Here is a 27781-nt window from a genome sequence, read left to right on the forward strand (position 1 = left end):
AGACAACTTCAGCATCATCAATTTTTATGACAGATCTAGCATTATAATACTTGACTTATGAGTTTATAAAAATGAGAGAAAATGCCACTGTAAACTTGTTGTAAATCTGAAATCTAGAGATTTCACAATAGATCTATTTGTCCATTTAGTGCACTAAATGCATCTCTTTATGCAGGTTATTATGGCGTACCAGATACAAATCTTATGCTTGTGAATCAAGATTTAGTTTCAAAACCCCAAACGCAAGTAAAGAAACAAGTAGCTTCTAGAGAGGAAAGACGCAATAGTACGTATAATAATTAAAGAAAACTTTAAATTGCTTTAAATTAAACTCACCAGAAGGTTTTTTTTCTTTGGTTTGTGAATATGTATTTGACATATAATTTGTAGAAGTAAAAATAAATGAACTAAAGTGTGAATGCCCTATGATAATTAGAGAACAAAAGTAAAAGTAATGATGCCTTTTGGTTGGTATTTGCACAGTCAGTAGTTACTACATAACAAGACTGCTGCCACACACATTCATGAAAACTATGCATGTGATTTCTGTACCTCACTTCCATGAAAGAAAATTTGATTATTTGACATATCCAGAAGTTCTATTAAAATATATTTTTTTCTGCTTAGCATTTCCTCTTGAAAACGAGAGAAATGATACAGTAAGAGTTGAAACTCTACCTCCTGAGAAAAAAGCTTTATTTTCAAGAAACCAATCTCAAACTAAGAAACTTGGAGCTACCAGAAAGAATCTTGATAGTAAGTAATGAAATATAAATCTCATAAGTTATTTTAATTAAATTCAGAACACTGTTTTTTATGACCATATCTTCAACCATTTGCTTTTTTAGTATTTATTCCAAATACATCATAGTTTAGGTCTTTCTTGATGATTTATTTGTTTCTTTTATAATCACGGAATTATGTATGTTAATCCTTACACTTTGTGGATTTCTCTGTTTATTCTTATAGTTGTGGCAAGCTTTGGTTTATAGCTTATGATGCTCTATTATTGGTGCACATATAAATTTTAAATTGATAATATGCTTGGGGGAAGAACTTTTATCCTAATGAAGAGACCCCCTCATCATTTTTATACTTTTTATTTGTTTATTTTCCTTTAAAACTACCTCATCTGCTCTCAGTATAGCTCCACAAAGTTTGTTCTGGTTGGTATTTGCATGATGTATTTTTTCTATCCTACTACTTTAATTTTCCTGTATCTTTATGATTTTGCTGTGTCTCCTATAAGAAACTTTTAATTGTATGTATTTTAAAATTCAATCTGATATTTGTCTTTTAATTACCTCTCATAATCATATATAATCTAATTATCGATATTTTTAGCTGTAATTCCACCATTTTCTTGGTTCTTCCTGTTTTTCCTGATATGTTACTCTCATTCTTTCAATCTCTTTGTTTTTTATCATTATGTATATTTTTCATTAGCCATATTTGATACCAAAAATTTTAAACTTTATTCAAAAGTATGAATACTATTAAAACATAAATAATTATTTAAAACATGTAAGTATTTATAATAATGCTTATAGTAATATTTCTAAATTAAATTATTTGTTTATTTTTTGCTTTTTTTTTTTTTTTTTTAGGGTTGTACCCATGGCATGTGGAGGTTCCCAGGCTAAGGGTCAAATCAGAACTATAGCTGCTGGCCTATGCCACAGCCACACAGGATGTGAGTCACGTCTGCAACCTACACCACAGCTCATGGCAATGCCATACCCTTAACCCACTGAGCAAGGCCAGGGATCGAACCCACAACCTCATGGTTCCTAGTCAGATTCATTTCTGCTGCACCACACAATGTGAACTCCTAAATTAAATATATTTAATGCCCCTGTATATCCAAAAAGTAAAAACTGCTTACATATACATGCGTGAAAAATGTATTATGTTTACACTTCATTTAGACAGTGATTTGTGTATATCATTAAAAAATGAGATAAAATTTTGTTAGAGAACTAACATATACTGTAAATCTAGAAGTTCTGCCACAGATCTAGTTCTCTACTGAATGCTTTTATGAGTCTTTCTTCTTGAGCCCAGAAAATGGATGAAGTGTCAAATGAAAATCTTTTGCCTGACAATTGGAACTACTAGAAAGAAAAGACTCAGTAGTAAATATAATAATGAATTACTAAATTACTTTATATTTAATTGTTTTAAGCAGAATTTTGTTCATGAATGTGTGAGCTTACAGACATCTGAGTCAAAATTTTACTGTTATTTAAATTCCTTTTTCTTATTTTCCTTGAATTTTGTTTGTATTATGGCATGATGTATATTGAATTCTCCCACTATGATTGTGAATTTTTCTATTTCTTCTTGTAGTATTGTCCTTTTTCTTTATACTGATTATGTTGTTAGGTGCATACAAATAAAAATGTTAGGTAATCCTTATGGACTCAACATTTTGCTTTTATAAAAGGTATCATCTTAGTCTGTCTCCAGGAAAGTCTTTTGACTAAAATCCTATGTTGTATGACATTGACACAACTATTGCAGATTTATTTTGGTTAGTATTTGCCTAGCATATCTTTTTTCACCTCCTACTTTCCAGTTTTCTGTATTCTTATAATTCAGTGACCTCTCTTATAAATAGGTTATAGTTAAATTGTTTCTAAATCCAGTGTGACTCTCTTTGTCTATCTCTACAACATGTAATCTACTTAAATTATTTACTTATTAATATATTTGGAGTTAAATATTTCCTTTTGGGGGTGCTTTCTATTTTTCCTACCTGATCCAGGTTTCTTTTTATTTTCTTTCCTTATTTTTGAAATTATTACTTTTTAATTAACTGACTTTTTTTTCTTTTTATGGCTGCACCTATGGCATATGGAAGTTCCTGAGCTATGGGTCAAATTGCAGCTGCAACTGCCAGCCTACACCATAAGCAACGCTGGATCCGAGCTGCATCTGCAACCTATGCAACAGCTTGTGGTAAAGCCAGATCCTTAACCCACTGAGCAAGGCTAGGGATGGAACCCGCATCCTCATAATCACTGTGTCAGGTTCTTACCTGCTGAACCACAATGGGAACTCCCAGTCTGACTTTTAAGTTAATCATATATGTTGTTAAAAGTTTTAAAGTATTTTTTAAATGTGAATACCTTTAGTACAATAAAATCTAATTACAACTTTCTAAGTGCATGTATGCGGTAACAAGAGTCCTCCACATACTTTCAGGAGAGCATTCTGATAATTTTTATACTTAATATCATAGTCTATTTTGAAAACGCACCAGAGGATTCTTAGGGGAGGAGGAGAGACTGAGCAAAAGGAAGATGATTTGATCGTTTGTGAAAATTGTGTATATTTGCTTAAATTGTTGTAAAATTAGAAGGAAACTAACAAGTTTCACTTGGTATACATTAGTAATCTAGAGGTTTCAAAATCCAGCTGTTTTAGTTTTTATTGGATTAAGAGCCTCTGTTCTTGAAGCTGAAAAAAAGTGGGTGAGATATCAGATGAAAATCTCTCACCTAAAGATAAAATTTAAATCTTAAAAAACTCATGTCAAATTAAGATACTTGGAACTGCCAGAAAAGTGAGATATACTAGTAAGAATATCATGTAATGATTTTTAATTAAATTTCTTTCTTTAGGAGTTCTCACTGTGGTTCAGCAGGTTAAGAATCTGACTCTTATCCATGAGGATGTGGGTTTGATCCCTGTCCTCGCTCAATGGGTTAAGAATCTAGTATTGCCACAACCTGAGCTGTAGGTCACAGATATGGCTCAATTTTGGTACTACTGTGGCTGTGGCAGCTGCAGCCAGGGAAATTCCACATACTGCAGGTGCAGTCCTAGAGAGAAAAAAAGAAGAAGAAAAAGTTGCTTTCTTTAGTTCTTGATTATTTTATTCAGTTGATCATAGAAATATACACTATATACTGTATCATTTATACATATATGTACACAAATTCGTAATTTATACAACATATGTAGTGTATGTATGTATGTTCTCCATTAGGTGAAGTTGATTATGTAGATTTTACTTTCTTAATTTCATTAAATTTCTGTTAATTTTATCATTTGTGAGAAAGGAATAGTAAATTCAGCTACTGTGAATGCTTATTTCTCCATTACTCTGTAGTTCTGTCAATTTTACTTTTATGTTTCTAATGCTTTTTTATTATGTATAAAAAATACATAGATACAACATATAATATTAAGATTTTTAAACTGCTATATTGTCTTAGTGAACTGGAATTTCTATCTTTATGATGGACACTTTGAGGTAATTTTTTGTGCCTTTAGTCTATTTTGCTTGATGTTAACATAATACCTTTCTTTATGTAACTATTTACATAGAATAATTTTTTCACCATTTTACTTTTAGCCTTTTTGTATGTACATAATTGATTATTTTTTAATCCAATGTAACACTCTTTGTGCTTTAAATGAAGCAATTTAATACATTTACTGGAAGTATGGATATTTTGGAGGTAGCTATACCATCATGTGTATTTTCTTTCTTACCTGATCTATTTTTGAGTCTTCTTCTAAATTTATTTTGAATGTATTATTTATTTTTTATCTCTAACCCATATCTCTTATGGGAACATTGCATTTACTCCTAAAATTTGAATACGATGTAGAACTATTCTTTTGAAAAGTGCTTCCATTATCGCTACAGTTCACATACTCACTCTATAATTTACTATTTCAGTAATGTGTTACTTGATTTTATTATTTCAAAACATGTGAAGAAATATTCCTGGATATTTAACATGTGTTTAAATTACAGAGGATTTTCAGTAAATCCAACTCTCTATTAATAGATTAAAAGCATCTTTTTTTTATAGCTCAGAAAGCAAAAGACATACTAGATGAAAATCTTTTACCTGACGATGAAGTTGAATTGTCAAAAAGCCAATCTCAAACTAAGATGCTTAGAGCTGTCAAAATGGAAACCCTAAATAGTAAGTATGATAATTTTAAATATTACTGATTTACTTTTAAGTAAGCAAAAAACTGTCTGTCTTACGTTTATGAATGCTTAATTTTATCTTTTGTGTACATCTATAAGATCAAATATATTTACTGTGTTGTTAAACTCTAATTTTATTGAAATTCTGTTTATTTTGTGTTACTAAGAGATGTATGTTAAATTTTCCCACTGTGAGTACAGATTGATTTGTGTTTCCTGGTAGTTTTGCCAGATTGCATGTATATTTGGCAATTATGGTATTAAAGGTGTACAAATCCATGCTTGTAATATTTACCTGGTAAACATGAGCCTTTGTAAAATTATACTCTCTATCTCAAAAAATACCTTTTTGGCCTTTATCTGATAATAATAGAGCCATGTTTACTTACTTGTAATAAATATTTATAGTTTTTTGTAAACAGTTGCAACAGAAGTTCTTGGTAGTTTGTATGGTCTGAGTAATTTTTTCATAATGATCCTAAACCATAAGAAAAGCCCAACAGTTTCTTTATTAATTAGTTATATCCAAACAACTTAGCACCTGTGGGGTACAACATAACTTTTGTGGGAACACAAGTTTTCAACATTGTTAGGTAAATACCTAGGAGCACAATTGCTGGACCATATGGTAAAACTATATTTAACTTTATAAGAAACTGCCAAGCTGTCCACAAAGTGGCTGTAGTGTTTTGTATTCACGGCAACTACAAATAAATGTTCCCAATGCTCCACGTTCCTGACATTGTTTGTTGTTTTTAGCATTTTGGATTTTAGCTATAGGTGTATAGTGATATCTCATTGTTTTCATTGTAATTTCTTTATGATATATATGTTGAAAATCTTTTCATATGCTTATTTGCCATCTAAATGGCTTCTGTGGCAAAGTATATGTTCACACCCTTGCCTGTGTTGTAATTGTGTTGTCTGTTTTCTAATTGTCAGGTTTTAGAGGTTCTTTGTATGTTTTGCGTAACAGGTCTTTATTAGATATATGTTCTGCAAATATTTTCTCCCAGCCTGTGGTTTGTATTATCATTCTCTTAACAGTGTCTTTTATACAACAGAAGTTGTGTATTTTTTCTTTTTTAGGACCACACCGTGGCATATGGAGGTTCAGGCTAGGTGTCAAATAGGAGCTGTAGCTGCCAGCCTATGCCACAGCCACAGCCACATGGAATCCAAGCGCATCTGTGACCACAGCTCGCGGCAACTCTGGACCCTTAACCCACTGAGCAAGGCCAGGGATCAAACCTGCATCCTCATGGATGCTAGTTAGATTCGTTTCCGCTGAGCCATGACGGAAACTCAGAATTTGTGTATTTGTGTAAAATGAAATCCAACTTTTTTTCCCTTGAATTGTGTTTTCGGTGTTCTACCTGAAAAGTCAACAACAAACTTATGATCACCTAGATGTTCACCTATGTTACCTTCTAGGAGATTTATAGTTTTGAATTTTATATTAGGTCTATGACCCATTCACTGTTAATTCTTGGTAAAGTGTCAGGTCTATGTCTAGATTCACTTTTTTTTGCATGTGGCTATCTAGTTGTGTCAGTACTATTTGTTGAAAAGACTATCCTTTCTCCATTGAATAGCTTTTGCTTTTCTGTCGCAGATTATTGACTATATTTGTATAGTCTACATCTCTTTGTTTTGTTGCCATTGACCTGCTTGTCTACTTTTTCACCAGTTGTCTTGATTTCTGTAGCTTTATAGGAAGTCTTGAAGTTAGATATCATCAGTCTTGAAGATAGGTAGCACCTCTGACCTTGTTTTTCTTCAATATTGTGTTCACTAATGTGGATATTTCACTTTTCAGTATAAATTTTAGAATCAATTTGTCAGTATCTTCAAAATAGCTTGTTGGAATTTTGATTGGTATTGCATTGAATCAAGTTGGAAAGAGATGACAGCTTAACAATATTGAGCCTTCCTGTCCATGAATATGGAACCTCTCTACATTAAATCTTTGATGACTTCTTATATTTATGAGATTTATATTTAAGTATTTCATTTTTGATGCTAATAAGAATGGTGTTTAATTTCAAATTCCACCTGTTCATTGCTGATATATAGGATGTCAGTTTACTTTTATATATTAACCTATATCTGGAAACCTAGCTATAGCAGCTTATAATTCCAGAATCTCAAAGAGCTATTGTTCCCAAAGGTTAGGTTCTTGTCTCTTTGCAGAAGGAATTCAGAAATGAGATGGAAATTGAGAAAGAAAAATGAGGATTTATTTAAGTGAGAAATACACCTTTTAAAGAGAGGCCAGCAGGCCCACAAGTAGCTGCCCTGTGTTTTTCTGGCATGCAGGTTATAAGGGGCATCCACTTGCATGGGTGGAATTTCACTGGGAAGCTGAGGTTTGGGGGGTCATATTCCTTAATTTTCATCCCAGCTGAACCTTCCCAAAAGGAGGGATTTTGTCCTTATTTAGCTTTTATTGGAAGTGTCATGCATCGATGCATGATGTGTATGTCTTTTCTGCATAGATAATTTTATTATAATTTTATTATAATGAGGGCATGATGAACAACAGGTTACATTCAGACACTTGAGATTCATATCCTTTTCCACCTCCAGGGCACTTACCACCCCAAAATGTGTGGTTTCCTGTCAGTCTGGCGGTTCCTGCTTTTCTTTATCTGCCCGTGGATCCTGCTGTTTGCATGATGCATGATTTCCTGTCATCTGTCCCTGTGTCCCCCTTCTCTGCTCATGCCTATCTGCCTGCTGTAACAATATCAGCAGTCCTGTTTTCATTGTAGCATTAATCACACTAGCCAAGATATGAAAATTATCTAGGTGTCTTTCAGCAGATGAATGGGTAAAGGAAATGTGTTGTGCATACACACACACACACACGCAGTGAAATGTTATCCAACCATATAAATAAGGAAATCTTGCCATTTGCTACAACATGGATGAACCTTGAGAGCAATATGCTTAGTGAAATAAGTCAGAGAAAGACAAGTAATGTATGATTTCACTTGTATATGGAGTTTAAAAAGTCCCCAACTCATGGAAACATAGAATAGACTGCTGGTTGCTAAGGATCTGAAGGTGGGAGAAATGGGGAAATGTTGGTCAAAGGATCCAAACTTCCAGTTTTAAGAGACTTGGGGAATATACATCCTGGTGACTGCCGATAACAATACTGTAGTATATGTGAAAGTTTCTTAGAGAATAAATCTTAAATGTTTTATTTCAAAAAAAGTATTTATGTAAGATGATGGACATTTTAACCTTATTGTGGTATTTACTTTGCAGCGTGTATGTATATGAAATCATCACACTGTAAACCTTAAACTTACGCAATGTCAATTATATCTCAATAAAGCTGGGGAAAATTTTTAAAGAATGTATTTTAAATTCTTAAAGTAACTTTTTACCTTAAGATAATCTTACAGCATTTCTCTTTAGAACCATTAATATAGTGACTATATTAATACCTAACCTACTTTGTATTCTGGGAAAGAACTCTAGTAATTCATGTCATGTTATTAATAATAAGCTAGTGAATTCTCTTTCCTTACTTTTAAAGATTTTAGCTTTTTTATTCTAAAGCTGTACTATGTAATGTGGCAACCACTAACCACAGATGGATATTGAGCATTTGAAATGTGACTAGTCTGAATTGAGATGTACTTGAGTTTGAGGACCTACTTTGATAATTATGTAAAATATCTCGGGGGTGGGGAATCAAGATGGCAGGGTAGGAGGAGTTCATTTCTTCCCACAATTACATTGGGAATACATCTACAAATGGAATAATGCTCACACAACACCTATTGAACACTGACAGAACTCAAATACCTGAAAGAATGAAAAGGATTGCCACATAACTGGGTAGGATAAAAGGGGAAAAAGAGGCAGAAGAAAGTCAGGACCTATGCTCCTGAGAGGGAGCTGAAGGAAAGTAAAGGTTCCTGCACCCAGGGGAGTCCCCTCAACAGCAAGGAGATCAGCTGGGATAGGAAAGGAGATTTGGAGACTCAGAGGAGAGCACAACAGCCAGTCTATAGCAGGTAGGACAGAATGAGACCTACACAGATAATCCCTGCCATCATCCTACCTGCCCTAGCCTGAGGTGCATGTTGACTGATAAGGGTGGGGGCTAAGTGCTAGAACATGATAGAACAAGTATAAGAAAAGACCCAGGGAAAGGACTGCTGTTGGCTGTGCAGATATAGCCTGGAAGTGTGGGAGGGCAGAGAACCACAACCAGGAATGTTTGGGGAGGAGGCTTAGGTTGCTGTGGAGGCAAAGTAACATTGTTAAGTGGTATGCAAGGGATGGGGCCACCTCTGTAGCCTCTTTATCTGTGTAGGCTCCTGCCTCTCTGGTCCCTGGGAAAGGCTCCTGCCTGGGCTGGCCCACTTGCCCCAGTCACACCCTGCCACTTCTTACCTGGATAGGCTGCTTTGCTCCTGCTGTCTCAGGAGCAGATTCCAGAGGGCTGCCCACATGCAGAAGTGGGCCTGGACCAGCTGAACCCCGAGGGCCCTGCGACTAAGGAGGAAGAGCTGAAATCTCTCCTCCTGGCTGCACAAACTATGGATTTAAAAATCCACTGCCTGCTTTGTCAGTTCAGCTCCTGTGGAACATCTAAACACATGAGTGCTCCTGTATCTGAGATACATCTGGCTTTAGCTGCTGTTGGCTTTGTTGGAATGTACACATGTGCCAGAGAGCTCAGTCCAAAGTCTGCGGCCTGTAACTCCCACAGTGGATCCAGGTGCACAACAACTGCAGCCTTACCCACCAGGAACAGACACAAGAAGCAAGAAGAACTACAGTCTTGTAGCCTGTGGAAAGCAGACCACAAACACAAGGTAGAAAATTAGATGACAGAGAAATATGTCTCAGATGAAAGAACAAGATAAAAAACCCAAATAAATGACTAAATAAAGATGAGATAAGCAATCTGCCTGAAAAAGAATTTAGCCTGATAGTAAGGATGACTCATGATCTCAAAAAGAGAATGAAGGCACAGACCTAGAAGTTACAAGAAAAGTTTAATAAAGATCTAGAAGATTTAAAGAACAAAGGTGAACAATAACTGAAATGAAAAATTCACTAGAAGAAACCAATAGCAAAATAACTGAGGCAGAAGAATGAATAAGTGAGCCGGAAGACAGAGGGTTACAAACCGCTGCTATAAAAATGAGTAAAGAAAGAAGAGTGAAAAGAAATGAGGACAGTCAAAGAGGCCTCTAGCACAACATTAAACATACCAATATTCTCATTATAGGGGTCCAAGAAGGAGGAGAGAGATTGAGAAAGGACCTGAGAAAACATTTGAAGAGATTATAGCCAAAAATTTCCCTAACACGGGGAAGAAAACACTCAAGTCCAGGAAGCACAGAGAGTCTCATACAAGATAATTGCAAGGAGGAACATGCCAAGAAACTTATTATTCAAACTGACAAAAATTACAGACAATGGAAAAATATTAAAATCAACAAGAGAAAAGCAACAAATAATGTAGAAGGGAATCCCCCTAAGGTTATCATTCTGCAGGCCAGAAGGAAGTGGCACAGTATATTCAAAGTGATGAAAGGGAAAAATCTACAACCAAGAATGCTCTACCCAGCAAAGCTCTCATTCACACTTCACAGGGAAATCAAAAACTTCACAGACAAGCAAAACCTAAGACAATTCAGCACCACCAAACCAGCTTTATAATAACTGCTAAAGGAACTTCTCTAGGCAGAAAAAGGAAGACCACAACTAGAAACAAGAAAATTACAAATGAGAAAGTTCACCAGTAAAGGTAAACATAAAATAAAGGTAGGAAACCATTCATAGACAAATGTGATATCAAACAACAGACACGAGAAGAGTACAAGTGCAGAGTATTGAAAATGCATTTGACCAGAAACCTAAAACAATTTTATCTATATAGGGACTGCTATAGCAAAAGTTCATGGGGACTGCAAACCTAAAAAATTACAATAGATACACATACAGAGAAAAAAAAATACAGGTACAACACAAAAGATAGTCATCAGATCACAAGAGAAGAGAACAAAAGAGGAAGGAAAGAAAAGATCTAAAGTAACAAATCCAATGCAGAGAAAATAGCAGTAAGTACATTTACTGATAATTACATTGAATGTAAGTGGATTAAGCTCTCCAAGAGACATAGATTGGCTGAATGGATACAAAAACAAAACCCATATATATGCTGTCCACAAGAGACCCATTTCGACTTAGGGACACGTGCAGACTGAAAGTGAGGGCATAGAAGAAGATATTCCATGTAAATGGAAATCAAAAGAAAGCTGAAGTAGGCAATACTCACATCTAACACAATAGATTTTAAAATAGATACTGTTACAAGAGACAAAAAAGAACATTACATAATGATCAAAAGATCAATCCAAGAAGAAGATATAATGGCTCAGTGGTATATAATGGCTAAGCTGATAAAGAACCTGTCATAGTGTCTGTGAGGACGCAGGTTTGATCCCTGTACTCACTCAGTGGGTTAAGGATCCAGCATTGCCACAAGCTGTGCCATAAATCACAGATGCGGCTTGGATCCAGCATGGCTGTGGCTGTGGCATAGGTTGGAAGCTGCAGCTTCTATTTGACAACTAGCCCAGAAACTTCCATATGCCATGGGTGCATCTGTAAAAAGAAAAAAAAAAGATATAACAACTGTAAATGTGTACACACCCAACAATAGCACTACAGTATATAAAGCAAATGCTAATAACTGTAAAAGGAGAAGTTGACAGTAACACAGTAATGGTGGGGGCTTAAACACCCCCTCTTAATATCAATGAACAGATCATCCATACAGTCAATAAGGAAACACAGGCCTTGAAGATATATTAGATCAGATAGACTTAATTGATATTTATAAACATTCCATCAGAAAGCAGCAGAATACACATACTTCTCAAATACACATGAAACATTCTCTGGGACAGATCACATCTTGGGCCACAAATCAAGCCTCAGTAAATTTGAGAAAATTGAAATAATATCAAGTATCTTTCTCTGACTATAGCACTGTAAGACTAGAAATAACTGCAAGATAATAACTGGAGGCTAATAAATATGTTACTTAACAACCAATGCTTCACTGAAGAAATTAAGAGGAAATTTTAAAATATCTAGAAAAAATTAAAATGAAAACACAATGATCCAAAACCCATGGGGTGCAACAGCAGTTCTAAGAGGGAAATTTATAGCAATCAGTCTTACCTCAGGAAACAAGAAAAATTTCAAAAAAACAACCTAACCTTACACCTAGAAAAACTAGAGAATGAAGAACAAATAAAACCCAAAGTTAGTAGAAGGAAAGAAATCATAGAGATCAGAGCAGAAATAAATGAAATAGAAACAGAGGAAAACACTAGAAAAGATCAATGAAACTACAAGCTTGTTCTTTCAGAAGATCAAAAAATTGATAAATATTTAGCCAGAATCATCAAGGAAAAAAGTCGGGGCCCAAATCAATAAAATTAGAAATGAAAAAGGAGAAGTTACTGACACCATAGAAATACAAAGGATCATAAAAGACTACTACAAACAACTATATGACAATAAAATAGCCTATAAGAAACTGACAACTTTTTACAAAGGTACAACCTTCCAATACTGAACCAGGAAGAAACAAAATCTGAATAGACCTATCACAAGACCTTAAATTAAAACTGTGATTGAAAACCTTCCAAAAAATACAATTCCAGGACCAGGTGGCTTCAGAGGTGAATTCTATCAAACATACAGAGAAGAATTAACACCTATTATTCTGAAACTCTTCCAAAAAAATAGCAAATGCAGGTACACACTCACAAGCTATTCTATGATGCAACCATTCCCCTGATACCAAAACCAGGCACAACACAAAAATGAAAATTTCAAGCCAATATTGCTGATGAACATAGATATAAAAATCCTCAATAAAATATTAGCAAGCTGAATACAATAATGCACTGAAAGGAACCCAGGGATGCAAGGATACATCAATATCTGTAAGTCAAGCAGTGTGATACACTACATCAATAAACTGAAGAATAAAAACCATATAATCATCTCAATAGATGCATAAAAAGCTTTTGGCAAAAATTCAACACCCATTTATGATTTAAAAAAAAAACTGTCCAGAAAGTGGGCACAGAGGGAACTTACCTCAACCTAATAAAGGCCATATATTACAAATCTGCAGCTAACATAATTCTCAATGGTTAAAAGCTGAAAGAATTTCCTGTAAGATCAGGAAAAAGATAAGGATGTCCACTCTACTACTTCTATTCAACATTGTTTTGGAGGTCCTAGCTATAGCAGTCAGAGAAGAAAAATAAATAAAAGGAACCCAGTTGGAAAAAAAGTAAAACTGGCACAGTTCACAGATGACATGATACTGTACATAGAAAACCCTAAATATGCTATCAGAAAACTACTAGAGTTCATCAGTGAATTCAGTAAAGTTGCAAGATACAGTATTAATACAGATATCTCTTGCATTCCTGTATACTAGCAATAAAAATCAGAAAGAAAAATTAAGGAAACAGTCCCATTTACCCTCACATCAAAAAGAATAAAATACCTAGGAATAAACATACCCAAGGAGTCACAGTACTTGTACTCTGAAAACTTAAAGATGCTAATGAAAGAAATTGAAAATGAGACAAATAGATGGAAAGACACACCATGTTCTTGGATTGGAAGATTGATACTGCCAGAACAACTGTACTACCCAAGGCAATCCACAGATGCAGCACACTCCCTATCAAATTACCAATGGCATTTTTCACCGAACCAGGACAAAAAATTTAAAAATTTGTATGGAGACATAAAGGACCCCTAACAGCCAAAGCAATCCTGAGAAAAAGAAATGGAGCTGGTGGAATCCAGTTCCCTGACCTCAGACTATACTGCAAGGCTATGGTCATCAAAACAGTGTGGTACTGGCACAAAAACAGAAATATAGATCAATAGACCAGGATAGAAAGCCCAGAAATAAACCCACACACCTATGGTCAGTCTACAACAAAGGAGGCTAGAATTTACAACAGAGAAAGGAAAGTCTCTTCAATAAGTTGTGCTGGTAAATCTGGACAGCTACATGTAAAAGAATGAAATTAGAATGTTCTCTAATACCATACAAAATATAAACTCAAAATTGATTAAAGACCTAAATATAAAACTGGATACCATAAAACTCTTAGAGGAAAATATAGGCAGAACACTGTCTGACGTAAGCAACAGCACTATCTTTTCAGATCCACCTCCTAGAATAATGAAAATAAAACCAAAAATAAATGATACCTAACTAAACTGAAAAGTTTTTTTCACAGCAAAGGATACCATAAACAAAATGAAAAGACAACCCACAAAATGGGAGAAAATATTTGCAAATGAAGTGAATGATAACAAATTAACCTACAAACTATACAAACAACTCATGCAGCTCAATATCAAAAAATAAACAAGACAAACATCATGTGATGTCACATATATGGAATCTTTTTTTTAAAAAAGGATACAAATGAACTTATTTGCAGAACAGAAATATACACACAGACTTTGAAAAGTGTATGGTCACCAAATGGGCAGGTGGTGCTGGAAGAAGGATGGACTGGCGTTTGAGATTGGCATATGCACAAGAGGTATATGGAATTATTGGCCAATGGAGACCTGCTGTATAGCACAGAGAACTATACCCAATACTCTATGATAATCTATGTGGGAAAAGAATATGAAAGAGAATGGATGTGTGTACATGTATAACCAAATCACTTTGTTGTATAGCAGAAAAATTTTTTTTTTAATTTTCCCACTGTACAGCAAGGGGGTCAGGTTATCCTTACATGTATACATTACAATTACAGTTTTTCCCCCACCCTTTGTTCTGTTGCAACATGAGTATCTAGACATAGTTCTCAATGCTATTCAGCAGGATCTCCTTGTAAATCTATTCTAAGCTGTGTCTGATAAGCCCAAGCTCCCGATCCCTCCCTCTCCCTCCCCCTCCCATCAGGCAACCACAAGTCTCTTCTCCAAGTCCATGGTTTTCTTTTCTGAGGAGATGTTCATTTGTGCTGGATATTAGATTCCAGTTATAAGTGATATCATATGGTATTTGTCTTTGTCTTTCTGGCTCATTTCACTCAGGATGAGAGTCTCTAGTTCCATCCATGTTGCTGCAAATGGCATTATGTCATCCTTTTTTATGGCTGAGTAGTATTCCATTGTGTATATATACCACCTCTTCCGAATCCAATCCTCTGTCGATGGACATTTGGATTGTTTCCATGTCCTGGCTATTGTGAATAGTGCTGCAATGAACATGCGGGTGCATGTGTCTCTTTTAAGTAGAGCTTTGTCTGGATAGATGCCCAAGAGTGGGATTGCAGGGTCATATGGAAGTTCTATGTATAGATTTCTAAGGTATCTCCAAACTGTTCTCCATAGTGGCTGTACCAGTTTACATTCCCACCAACAGTGCAGGAGGGTTCCCTTTTCTCCACAGCCCCTCCAGCACTTGTTATTTGTGGATTTATTAATGATGGCCATTCTGACTGGTGTGAGGTGGTATCTCATGGTAGTTTTGATTTGCATTTCTCTTATAATCAGCGATGTTGAGCATTTTTTCATGTGTTTGTTGGCCATCTGTATATCTTCTTTGGAGAAATGTCTATTCAGGTCTTTTGCCCATTTTTCCATTGATTGATTGGTTTTTTTGCTGTTGAGTTGTATAAGTTGTTTATATATTCTAGAGATTAAGCCCTTGTCAGTTGCATCATTTGAAACTATTTTCTCCCATTCTGTAAGTTGTCTTTTTGTTTTCTTTTTGGTTTCCTTTGTTGTACAAAAGCTTTTCAGTTTGATGAGGTCCCATGGGTTTATTTTTGCTCTAGTTTCTATTGCTTTGGGAGACTGACCTGAGAAAATGTTCATGATGTTGATGTCAGAGAGTGTTTTGCCTATGTTTTCTTCTAGGAGTTTGATGGTGTCCTGTCATATATTTAAGTCTTTCAGCCATTTGGAGTTTATTTTTGTGCATGGTGTGAGGGTGTGTTCTAGTTTCATTACTTTGCATGCTGCTGTCCAGGTTTCCCAGCAATGCTTGCTGAATAGACTTTCCTTTTCCCATTTTATGTTCTTGCCTCCCTTGTCAAAGATTAATTGACCATAGGTGTCAGGGTTTATTTCCGGATTCTCTGTTCTGTTCCATTGGTCTGTCTGTCTGTTTTGATACCAGTTCCACACTGTTTTGATGACTGTGGCTTTGTAGTATTTCTTGAAGTCTGGGAGAGTTATGCCTCCTGCTTGGTTTTTGTTTCTCAGGATTGCTTTGGCGATTCTGGGTCTTTTGTTGTTCCATATAAATGTTTGGATTGTTTGTTCTAGTTCTGTGAAAAATGTCATGGGTAATTTGATAGGGATTGCATTGAATCTGTAGATTGCTTTGGGTAGGATGGCCATTTTCACAATATTGATTTTCCCAATCCAGGAACATGGAATATCTTTCCATTTCTTTACATCTTCTTTGATATCTTTGATTAAAGTTTTATAGTTCTCGGTATATAGGTCCTTTACCTCCTTGGTCAGGTGTATTCCGAGGTATTTGATTTTGTGTGGTGCAATTTTAAAAGGTATGGTATTTTTGTATTCCTTTTCTAATGTTTCATTGCTGGTATACAGAAATGCCACTGACTTCTGAATGTTAATCTTATATCCTGCCACTTTGCTGAATTTATTAATCAGTTCAAGGAGTTTTGGGGTTGAGTCCTTAGGGTTTTCTAGGTATAGAATCATGTCATCTGCATACAGTGACAGTTTGATCTCTTCTCTTCCTATATGGATGCCTTTGATTTCTTTTGTTTGTCTAATTGCTGTGGCTAAGACTTCCAAAACGATGTTGAAGAGCAGTGGTGAGAGTGGGCATCCCTGTCTTGTTCCAGATTTGAGTGAGAAGGCTTTCAGTTTTTCCCCATTGAGGATTATATTTGCTGTGGGTTTATCATAAATGGCTTTGATTATATTCAGGAATGTTCCCTCTATACCCACTTTGGCGAGGGTCTTGATCATGAATGGATGTTGAACTTTGTCAAATGCTTTTTCTGCGTCTATTGAGATGATCATATGATTTTTGACTTTTTTTTTGTTAATGTGGTGTATGATGCTGATTGATTTGCGTATGTTGAACCATCCTTGTGAACCTGGGATGAACCCAACCTGGTCATGGTGTATAATTTTTTTGATATGTTGTTGGATTCGGTTGGCTAAGATTTTGTTGAGAATTTTTGCATCTATATTCATCAATGATATTGGGCAATAGTTTTCTTTTTTGGTGGTATCTCTGCCTGGTTTTGGAATGAGGGTGATGGTGGCATCATAGAATGTCTTTGGGAGTATTCCTTCTTCTTCAACCTTTTGAAAGAGTTTAAGGAGGATGGGCACCAATTCCTCTTTATATGTTTGATAAAATTCACCTGTGAAGCCATCTGGTCCTGGGCTTTTATTTGTAGGGAGTGATTTTATGACCTCTTCAATTTCATTTCTAGTGATCGGTCTGTTCAGTTGTTCTGTTTCTGCTTGATTCAGTTTTGGTAGGCTGTAAGATTCTAGAAAATTGCCCATTTCTTCCAGATTGTCAAACTTGTTGCCATATAGTTGTTCATAATATTCTCTTATGGTTTTTTGTATTTCTGCTGTATCCGTTGTGATTTCTCCTTTTTCCTTTATAATTTTGGTTATTTGGGTTTTTTCTCTCCTCTTTTTAGTGAGTCTGGCCAGGGGTTTATCAATTTTGTTCACTTTTTCAAAGAACCAGCTCTTGGTTTTATTAATTTTCTCTATTGTTTTTTGAGTCTCTATTTTATTGATTTCTTCTTTGATCTTTATAATTTCCTTCCTTCTGCTGACTTTAGGACTTTTTTGTTCTTCTTTTTCTAATTCATTTAGGTGGAGGGTTAAGTTGTCAATTTGGGATCTTTCTTCTTTTTTGAGAAAGGCCTGGATTGCTATAAATTTCCCTCTGAGCACTGCTTTCGCAGCATCCCATAGATTTTGAGAGGTTGTGTCTTCATTATCATTTGTTTCAAGGTAGTTTTTAATTTCCTTCTTGATTTCCTCATTGACCCATTGGTTTTTTAGTAGCATGTTGTTTAGTCTCCATGGAATAGGTTTTTTCTCTTTGCTTTTCCCGTGGTTGATTTCTAATTTCATGGCATTGTGGTCAGAGAAGATACTTGAGATAATTTCTATGCTCCTAAATTTATTGAGATTCGCTTTATGTCCCAATATGTGGTCGATTCTTGAGAATGTTCCATGAGCATTTGAGAAGAATGTGTATTCTGATTTTTTTGGATGTAGTGTCCTGAAGATATCAATTAAGTCTAACTTTTCTATTGTTTCCTTTAGGATCTCTGTTGCTTTATTGGTTTTCTGTCTAGAGGATCTGTCCATTGATGTGAGGGGGGTATTTAGGTCTCCTACTATAATTGTATTCTCATCAATATCTCCCTTTATGTCTGTTAATATTTGTTGTATGTATCTGGGTGCTCCTATGTTTGGGGCATATATGTTGATGATAGTAACATCCTCTCCTTGGATGGATCCCTTAATCATTAAATAGTGTCCTTCTTTGTCTTTCTTTATGTCTTTTGTTTTAAAGTCTATTTTGTCTGATATGAGCATTGCAACTCCTGCTTTTCTGTCATGTCTATTGGCATGAAATACTTTTCCCCACCCTTTCACTTTCAATCTATATGTATCTTTTGTCCTAAGGTGAGTTTCTTGTAGGCAGCATATTGAAGGTTTTTGCCTTTTTATCCACTCAGCCATTCTGTGTCTTTTGATTGGGGCATTCAGTCCATTGACATTTAAGGTGATAATTGATAGATGATTATTTATTGCCATTTGATCCTCGTGTTCCAGTTGATTCTATGGTTCTCCATTCTTCCTTTCTTTTTTTTTTTTTTTTTTTTTTTTTTTTGGTTGGATGGTTTCCTGTTATTATCTGCTTGAGTGTATATTTTTTTTTCATTTTTTGCAAATGCAATATTTGGTTTTGGCTTGTGGTTGCCCTGTTTTTTAAGTATGCTAACCCCTTCCCATAATTGTGTGTTTTAGCCTGATGGTCCTGTAAGTTCAAACACTTCATTATTATATTAAAATTAAGAAGAGAGACATACATACAAACAAAAAGGGTTATTTACCTCCTAACATCCCTTGCCCACATTTTATGGTTTTGATGACTCTTTTATTTTTTTCTTTTTAATTTTATTTTGTTTGAAGCATGTTCATGATTAAATCTGTATGCTGGCTTATTTGAGTGACTGCTCTCTGATTGCGGTTTCCTCAGTCCTAGTTCTTCTTCTTCTTCTTTTTTTTTTTTTTTTTCTTTTCTTTTTTCTTCCCTTTCCTTCCTTTCTTTTTGGTTTAGACAAGCCCTTTCAATATTTCCTTTAACCTGGGTTTTGTGTTGCTGTATTCTTTAAGTTTTTGTTTGTTGGGAAAAATTTTTATTTCCCCTTCTATTTTAAATGATATTCTTGCTGGATAGAGTATTCTAGGTTGCATATTTTTTCCTTTTAGCACTTTAAATATCTCTTGCCATTCCCTCCTGGCCTGTAGTGTTTCTGTAGAGAAATCAGCTGATATTCTTATGGGGGTTCCCTTGTAGGTAACATTCTGTTTTTCTCTTGCTGCCTTTAGGATCCTCTCTTTATCACCAACTTTTGCCATTTTTATTATGATGTGTCTTGGTGTGGGTCTGTTTGGGTTCAGTTTGTTTGGGGCCCTCTGTGCTTCTTGTATCTTGAATCCAGTATCCTTTAGATTTGGGGAGTTTCCAGCGATAATTTCTTCAAATATATTTTCCATTCCCTTATCTTTTTCTACTCCTTCTGGAATTCCTATTATGCGTAGATTGGCCCGTTTTATATTATCCCATAGGTCTCTTATATTGCTTTCCAGTTTTTTGATTCGGTTTTCTGTCTGTTGACCAGATTGAGTGATTTCCATTATTCTATCTTCCATATCACTGATTCGTTCTTCTGCATTATTCATTCTGGTTTTTACTGCCCCTAGTTCAGTTTGCATCTCTGCAAATGAATGTTCTAGTTTTTCTTGGCTCCTCCTTATATTTTCTAGCTCCTTTCTGAGGGTATCTGCCTTACTGTTCATATCTTCTCTTAATTCCTTCAGTATTTTCAGTATTTCTCTTTTGAATTCCAGGTCTGTCTGACTGCAGAGATCTGTTTCATTGTTGACTGTTTTAGGTGAGTTCTCCTGTTGGTTTGACTGGGGGTGGTTTCTCAGCTTCTTCATATTGCTTGTTGTCTTCTTTCTCCTGAGGGAGTTGTACTCTCCGTTATTGGGTAGTGTTTGCCTTGTCACTGCCGTGGAATATTTCCTGAGGGCTGGCGTTGTTGGTCAATCTTTTTCGAGGCAGTGTGTCTTTTCTGGGGTGTTGATGGGGCTAACAGTGTTTCTTTGAAGCAAAGGAGGACTTCCTGAGGGCAGACAGGACTGGGAGGTCCACCCCACGATGGCAGCAGATTTCACTTGGTTCTCAGCACCCCCTGGGGTCTTGGGCGGGTAGCAGGGCCCTTGGAGACTCAAGAGGCTCCTCCCCAGGGCAGCCCGATTCAGAAAGACCGTCTGAGATCTTTTCCCAACTCGGCCAGGCTTGTTGCAGCTTTTCTGGGCTGCAGGGGGTCCTGCCTGGAGCTGGCAGTCCTATGCAGCTGGTCCACTAGGTCTTAGCACCCCCTGGGGGCTTGGGTGGGTAGCAAGGCCCTTGGAGACCCAAGAGGCTCCTCCCCGGGGCAGCCCGTCTCAGAAAAACCGTCGGAGAATTAGGCCTATCTATTCATGGCCTGGCTAGGCTTGTTCTAGCTTTTCTGGGCTGCAGGCCTTTTCTAGGGGGCTGGTGGTGTTTGGTGCTGCTCTGTGGAAGTGTAGCCCCTCCAAAGGGCAAGCAGGCCTGTGCAGGGAGAGCCCCTGCGGTGGTAGGCTTCAGGCAATTGTTGAGGCCAGCCCTCCTGGATGGCAGGCAGCCCCAGGTTTGGCGAGAGCGTAGGGGGTGGTGGGGGTGGGGGGAGGGAATGCACTGGGAAGCACAGCTTTCTGCTAGCTAGCGGGCCTGTAAGCTTGCTGTGGCGTGGGGGGTATTCTATGGGGACCCACCCCTTCCTTCTCTCCCCTCCCCAGCATGGGCGCAGACCAGGCTCTTCTCCCAGGTTCCCTCTGAGGCGGCTTTCCACTTCCCCGCCCCTAGAGTATTGCTCCCTTCCTCTGCGACAGCTTTGTTTTCTAGTCTCCCAGGCAGTCTCTGCCCCTTCAAATGGTTTAGAGACCTCCCAAGCAGTTTCCGCTCTTCCCCGCCCCCCTAGCCCAGGGACTAATCTCTGGAGCCGAGGTCTCAGTGCCCAGCCCCCACCCAGGCGTCCCCCGGCCCTTTCCCGGGGACTAACCTCTGGAGCCGAGGATTCAGTGCCCAGCCCCCACCCAAGCGTCTCAATTTTTGGTGACTGTGCCCGTAGTTCAGATGGTCCGTTGGGTTCTTGATCGGTTTTTCCGTACTCCGACTTACTGCTACACTCTTCTCTGCATCTGGGGATTCCTCCGGTTCATTTGATCTTTCGCCCGGTAGGTGACTTTCCAGGGTGCGGGATCCCTTTCTCCTCCGCAGTTCCCTTTCGGGAGCGCCCGTCCCGCTCGGATTCACCTTCTCTCACTCTCCTCTTTTCTCCCGTTCTGCCCAATAATGTCACGAACTTCTTGCCGTTATTGGAGTTTAGGTTCCTCTGCCAGCGATTGGTTGCTGTTCTGTGCGAGTCATTTCTTCTGTAGATGTGCTTTTTTTGTTGTGTTTGTGGGAGAGGGCGAGCGTGTCCCCCTACTCCTCCGCCATCTTGTCCTCTCTCTCTATTTTTCTTTTGTTAATGTGGTGTATGACATTGATAGATGTGCATATGTTGAACCATCCTCGTGAATCTGGGATGAATCCCACTTGGTTGTGGTGTGTATGTTCTTTTTCTATATGTTGTTTGATTCAGTTGGCTAAAATTTTGTTGAGAATTTTCACGTCTCCATTCATCAATGATATTGGCCTATAATTTTCTTTTTTGGTAGTATTTTTATCTGGTTTTGGTATTTGGGTGATTGTGGCTTCATAGAAGGTCTTTGGGAGTGTTCCTTCTTCTTCAACCTTTTGAAAAAGTTTAAGGATGATAGGTATAAATCCCTCTTTGTATATTTGGTAGAATTTGCCTGTGAAGCCATCTGATCCTGGACTTTTTTTTGTAGGGAGTGTTTTTATGACATATTCAATTTCATTTCTAGTGATTGGTCTGTTCAGTTTCTTCTTGATTCAGTTTTGGCAGGCTGTTAAGTCTCTGGAAAGTTGTCCATTTCGTCTAGGTTTTCAAATTTGTTGGCATATAATTGTTCATAGTATTCTCTTATGGGTTTTTTTTTTGTTTTTTTTTTTTTGTATTTCTGCAGTAACCATTGTGACTTCTTTTTCGTTTCTTATTTTGTGTATTTGGGTTTTTTCTCTCCTCTTCATGGCGAGTCTGGCCAGAGGTGTATCAATTTTGTTTACCAGCTCTTGGTTTTATTGATTTTTTTCTATTGTTTTTTGAATCTCTATTTTACTGATTTCCTCTCATCTTTATAATTTCCTTCCTTCTGCTGACTTCAGGTTTTGTTCTTCCTTTTCTAATTCATTTAGGTTGTGGGCTAAGTTGTTGATTTGAGATTTTAATTCTTTTTTGAGAAAGGCCTGTATCACTATGAATTTCCCTCTAAGCACTGCTTTTGTTGCATCCATAGATTTTGAATGCTTGTGACTTCATTAACATTTGTCTCGAGGTATTTTTTAATTTCATTTTTGATTTCCTCATTGACCCATTGGTTTTTTAGTAGCATGTTGTTTAGTCTCCATGTAGTCAGTTTTTCTCATTTCTTTTCCTGTGGTTGATGTCTAGTTTCATGCCATTATGGTCAGAGAAAACACTTGAAATAATTTCTATACTCTTAAATTTGTTGAGGTTAGTTTTGTGCCACAGGATGTGGTCAATCCTTGAGAATGTTCCATGTGCACTTGAGAAGAATGTATACTCTGATTTTCTTGGATGTAATGTCCTGAAAATGTCAATTAAGTCTAACTTTTCTACTATGTCATTTAGGATCTCTGTTGCCTTATTGATTTTCTGTCTAGAGGATCTGTCCATTGATGTGAATGGGCTGTTAAATTCTCCTATTATAACTGTATTCCCATCAATTTCTCCTTTTATGTCTGTTGTTATTTATTGTATGTATCTGGGTGTTCCTATATTAAGTGCCTATATATTGATGGATGTAATATCCTCTTCTTTAATGGATTTTTTATCATTAAATGGTGTCCTTCTTTGTCTTTCTTTATGGCCTTAATTTTAAAGTCAAACACATTTTTATAAAAACAGGAATCTAGATTTTCTTACGTTCCTTCCCCACATTCTGTAATTTTGAATTCCTTTTTTAACATCCTCATGTTTGTACTTTTGCTGTTCCTTGTATTTACTGCCACTTTCACAGCAGTTATTTTCCCCTCTTTTAGATCTGTTTACTGGCTTATTTGAGTGATTGCTTTCCAGTTGTGATGTTCTCCATCCTATTTCTTCTTATTTCTTTTTTATTTAGAGAATCCCTTTTAGTATTTCTTTTAGAAAGGTTTAGTATTGCTGTTCTCTTTTAGCTTTTGTTTGTTGGAAAAATTCTTTATTTTATTTCCCCTTCTATTTTAAATGATATTCTTGCTGGGTAGAGTATTCTAGGCTGCAGATTTTTCCCTTTTAGAACTTTGACTATATCTTACCACTCTCTTCTGTCCTATAGTGTTTCTGTAGAGAAACCAGCTGATAGCTTTATGGGGGTTCCCCCTTATAATTAATGCTTTACTTTTCTCTTGCTGCCTTTAGAATCCTCTCTTTAACTTTTGCCATTTTTATTATAGTATGTCTTGGTGTGGGCCTGCTTGGGTTCAACTTGTTTGGGGCCCTCTGTGCTTCCTGTATCTTGATATCTGTTTTCTTTAGATTTGAAAAGTTTTCAGCCATAATCTCCTCAAATATATTTTCAATTCCCTCTTTTTTTTCTTCTCCTTCTGGAATTCCTATTATGCATAGATTGGCCCCCTTTATATTATCCCATTGATCTCTTATATTGCTTTCATGTTTTTTCATTTGGTTTTCTGTCTGCTCTCCTGATTGGGTGATTTCCATTATTCTATCCTCCAGGTCACTAATTCGTTCCTCTGCATTATTCATTCTGCTCTTTAGTGCCTTTAGTTCAGTTTGCATCTCCACAAATGAATTTTCTAATTTTTCTTGGTTCCTCCTATTGTTTTCTAGTTATTTTCTAAAGTAATCTTCATTACTGTATATATCCACTCTTTAAGTCCTTCATATTTACCCTTAATTCCTTCAGTATTTTCACTGTTTCCCTTTTGTACTCAGTGTGTATCAGACTGGAGAGGTCTATTTAATTGTTTGCTGCTCCATGTGAATTCTTCTGTTCTTTTAACTGGGAGTGGTTCCTTAGCTTCTTCATCTTGCTTATATTTTTCTTTGTCTGTGAGTTTGGGGAAACCAAACTGTATTCTTGGAGGGCTATTTATGGAGCACCCCTTTGTATTTTGTGAGGGGTTACTGTTTATTTTTGGCTTAGGAGTTTGGATATTTCCTGCTCTTTCTTTGGTGTGAGCAGGCTGTTATTCCCAGAGTGCTGAGTGTGTTTCCAAGGAGAAGGAGGCAATGGGTAGGGCCAGTAGTCAGTGCTTGGTTGCTGGGCTCTTGACAATATCAAGGACCTGCAGGAAGGTGGTGCAGGCTACTCCTAGTTGTAGGGCCCTGAGAAGTGGTAATGAGCCTTAGGCAGATTTAGGAGGTGCCCAGAGCATTTGGCAGTGGCAGTGGCAGGGTGTATGATTTCCCAGAGGAGAGAGCAACAACAGGTGGTGTTCAGTTGCAATACCCTCCTCTTTGGTGCCCTGTGAGGTGACTAGGGCCACAAGTGATGCCTGTTCACAGACCCCTAGTGGAGGTGGGCCACACCCACCTCTGGAGTTAGAGATAACTTCAGTACTTTGACCCCCCCACTGTAGACCATGCAAGAAGCACCCCATCCTACTTAGTCTATGCAGGAGGTGCTGTACATGTTGTTCCTAGTTGCAGGGACCTGGAAGGCAACAGTAATCAAGTGTGTGGGCACTTCTTGGAGCATTTGGCAGTGGCAGAGCAGGGTGGGTGTGTTCCCAGGGGAGTGAGAGCAACAACAGGTGATGCTTGGTTGCAGTGCCCTTTTTTTTGCCGACCTCTGAGGTCACTGGGATCACAGGTGGAGCCTGTTCACAGACCCCTAGTGGTGGCAGGCCATGCCTCCCTCTCATTTCTGGGATGACTGCTGTGGTTTGTCCCTGTCACCTGTAGATCACACAGGAGGCACCACATCATACTTAGCCCCCCACTGCCCTTAGCCCACACAAGAGGTACCTGGCCACATGTCACCTGCACAAGAAGCGCCTGGTCTCCTGTAGCATGAGCAAGTGGCCTCTCGCCACCTGTAGCCTGCACCATGAGGCACCTCACCCTCAGAGCCCACATGTGCACAGGGAGCTTCCTGTGGCGGTCAGCCCCTCCTCCTCTTGCCCTCTCCAACAATTGTGGCTTGCCTCTCTGACAGGCCCAGACCTCCTCCCCTCTGCTGTGGCATTCTGCTCCCCAGCCTGTGGCACACCGCACGCTGCCCCCTTAGGCTGTCTCCACACAGCCAATCCTAGTCCTCTCCCCAGTGCTGACCTCCAGAGCCCGAGTCTGGTCACCCAGCCCCTACCCAAGCATCTCAGGCTGTGGTGTCCAGTTGGTGGTGCGGATTATCTGTGCAGCTCTTACACTGCTTTTCCCTCCTCAGTCCAGCTGCTGTGCTTTTCTCAGTGACTTTGAGGTCCCTCTGTCTTGGCTGATCTCTCTGTAGGTTAGGTGGCTTCACATGGTGTAGGTTCCTTTTCTCTTCCACAGCTCACTAATCCTGTCCTTATTCCTCTTCTCTCTCTCTCTCTCTTTTTTCTTTTTTTCTTTTGTTCTACTCAGTATGTCAAGGATTTCTTGCCCTTTTTGGAGGTTTAAGTTCTTCTGCCAGTGTTCAGTAGTTGTTCTGTGTGAATCGTCCTGCATGTAGATGTACTTTTTTCTGATGTGTTTGTGGGAGAAGGTGAGCATGACGTCTTATTCCTCCACCATCTTGATCCTTTCCTCCATTTTACTTGGGTCTTTTTATTTTATTTTTTTTAGAGCCCCACCTGCAGGATATGAAAGTTCCTAGGCTAGGGATCAAATTGGAGCTACAGCTGCCAGCCTACACCACAGCTCATGGCAGTGCCAGATCCCTGACCCACCAAGGAGGGCCAGGGATTGAACCCACATCCTCATGGATACTGGTCAGGTTCGTTACTGCTGAGCCATGATGGGAACGCCCTGTTTCTTTTATTTTTAAGGGAACTGCTATTACCTTTATTTACAATATGACTTGTATTCTATTTCTGTTGTATTATATTTCTCTCTGTAGTATCTTTTATGTGTCACTTTTGCCATTTATGTCTATATCAATGTCAGTATCTTTGTAGTGATTACAAGAGTCCCTCTTATCCACACAGGGATATGGAGATAGATATATACATCCCTAGTGGATGTCTAATAATAGCAGATTGTTCTGAACCCTGTGTATACTGTGTCTTTTCCTATGTTTCCTGTCAGTAATTTAGTTGCTGGTCAATATGGCCATTGTATGTGTTGCTGCAACACAAGCACTGCAATACTGAGTCAGATGGACTGATATACAAGATGGGCAGGTAGCACATACAGCATGGATACACTGGACAAAGATATGATTCATGTCCCAGGCATATAGAGCAGGTCAGTGCAGAGGTTCATCACTACTCAGAATAGTACACAATTTAAAACTTATGAATTGTTTACTTCTGGACTTCTCCATTTAATATTTTGTACTGAGTTTGACCATGGATAACTGAAACTATAGAAAGTGAAACTGCAAATAATGGGGTGGGGTACTATTGTATTTTTGAGTTTGTAAAAGAAATGGAAAAATTGGAGTTCTCATCGTGGCTCAGTGGTTAATGACTCTGTCTAGGAACCATGAGGTTGTGGATTCAATCCCTGGCCTCGCTCAGTGGGTTAAGGATCTAGCATTGCTGTGAGCTGTAGTATAGGTTGCAGATGTGGCTTGGATCTGGTGTTGCTGTGGCTGTGGCCTAGGCCAGTGGCTACAGCTCTAATTAGACCCCTAGCCTGGGAACCTCCATATGCCATGGGTACGGCCCTGCAAAGACAAAAGAGACAAAAAGAAAATCTAGTTCCTAGAATTCTTGTTAGAATTAAATAAGATAATATTTGAAAAGTACAGATATAATAATATCTGGCAATAATATCTAGCTAGTAAGTTTTTTTAAAATTAGGTGTAATTTGTATTTAATTGAATAAGTATGTTAAATTGTTGATTAAATTATAAGATAGCATCACTAATTAACTTTATGTACTGTAATTTTATCCCAACAAAATTTTAGCTTTAAAACAACTTATCTGGCAATCTATTATTATTACAGTTAAAAATGGAGCAGCTTCAGGACATCCAAGTAGAGCACAAAATCTTTCAGCAGTGAATCCATCAATTACTGACCTAATATTTCAATTAGGTTTGGACAAAGTGGTAGGTAAGTAGAGATTTATAATGTTTGGACACAGTAGACAGATTCTCAGAGTTTAAGTATTTCAACTGTAGAGTACAGTT

General features: G+C 37.5%; 1 protein-coding gene across 3 annotated transcripts in view; it reads left to right on the forward strand.

Annotated features, from left to right (window-relative positions):
- CCDC7 (coiled-coil domain containing 7) overlaps positions 1–27781 on the forward strand; it is a 336376-nt gene that overhangs the window by 254925 nt on the left and 53670 nt on the right. For all 3 annotated transcript variants that reach the window (XR_014818070.1, XR_014818072.1, XM_084980435.1), the window contains 4 exons: positions 176–286; positions 628–756; positions 4830–4946; positions 27597–27704. Coding sequence is in view for 1 of the 3 variants with exons in the window: in XM_084980435.1 (XP_084836561.1) it covers positions 176–286; positions 628–756; positions 4830–4946; positions 27597–27704 (465 nt within the window). In the remaining 2 variants the exon portion in view is untranslated. The remainder of the gene's footprint in view (positions 1–175; positions 287–627; positions 757–4829; positions 4947–27596; positions 27705–27781) is intronic.

Source organism: Sus scrofa, chromosome 10, assembly GCF_054392235.1.
Source record: "Sus scrofa isolate SSC_HxYL_T2T_F1_AM1 chromosome 10, Sscrofa_HxYL_maternal_Yorkshire_Landrace_v2.0, whole genome shotgun sequence".
Lineage (NCBI taxonomy): Eukaryota > Metazoa > Chordata > Mammalia > Artiodactyla > Suidae > Sus > Sus scrofa.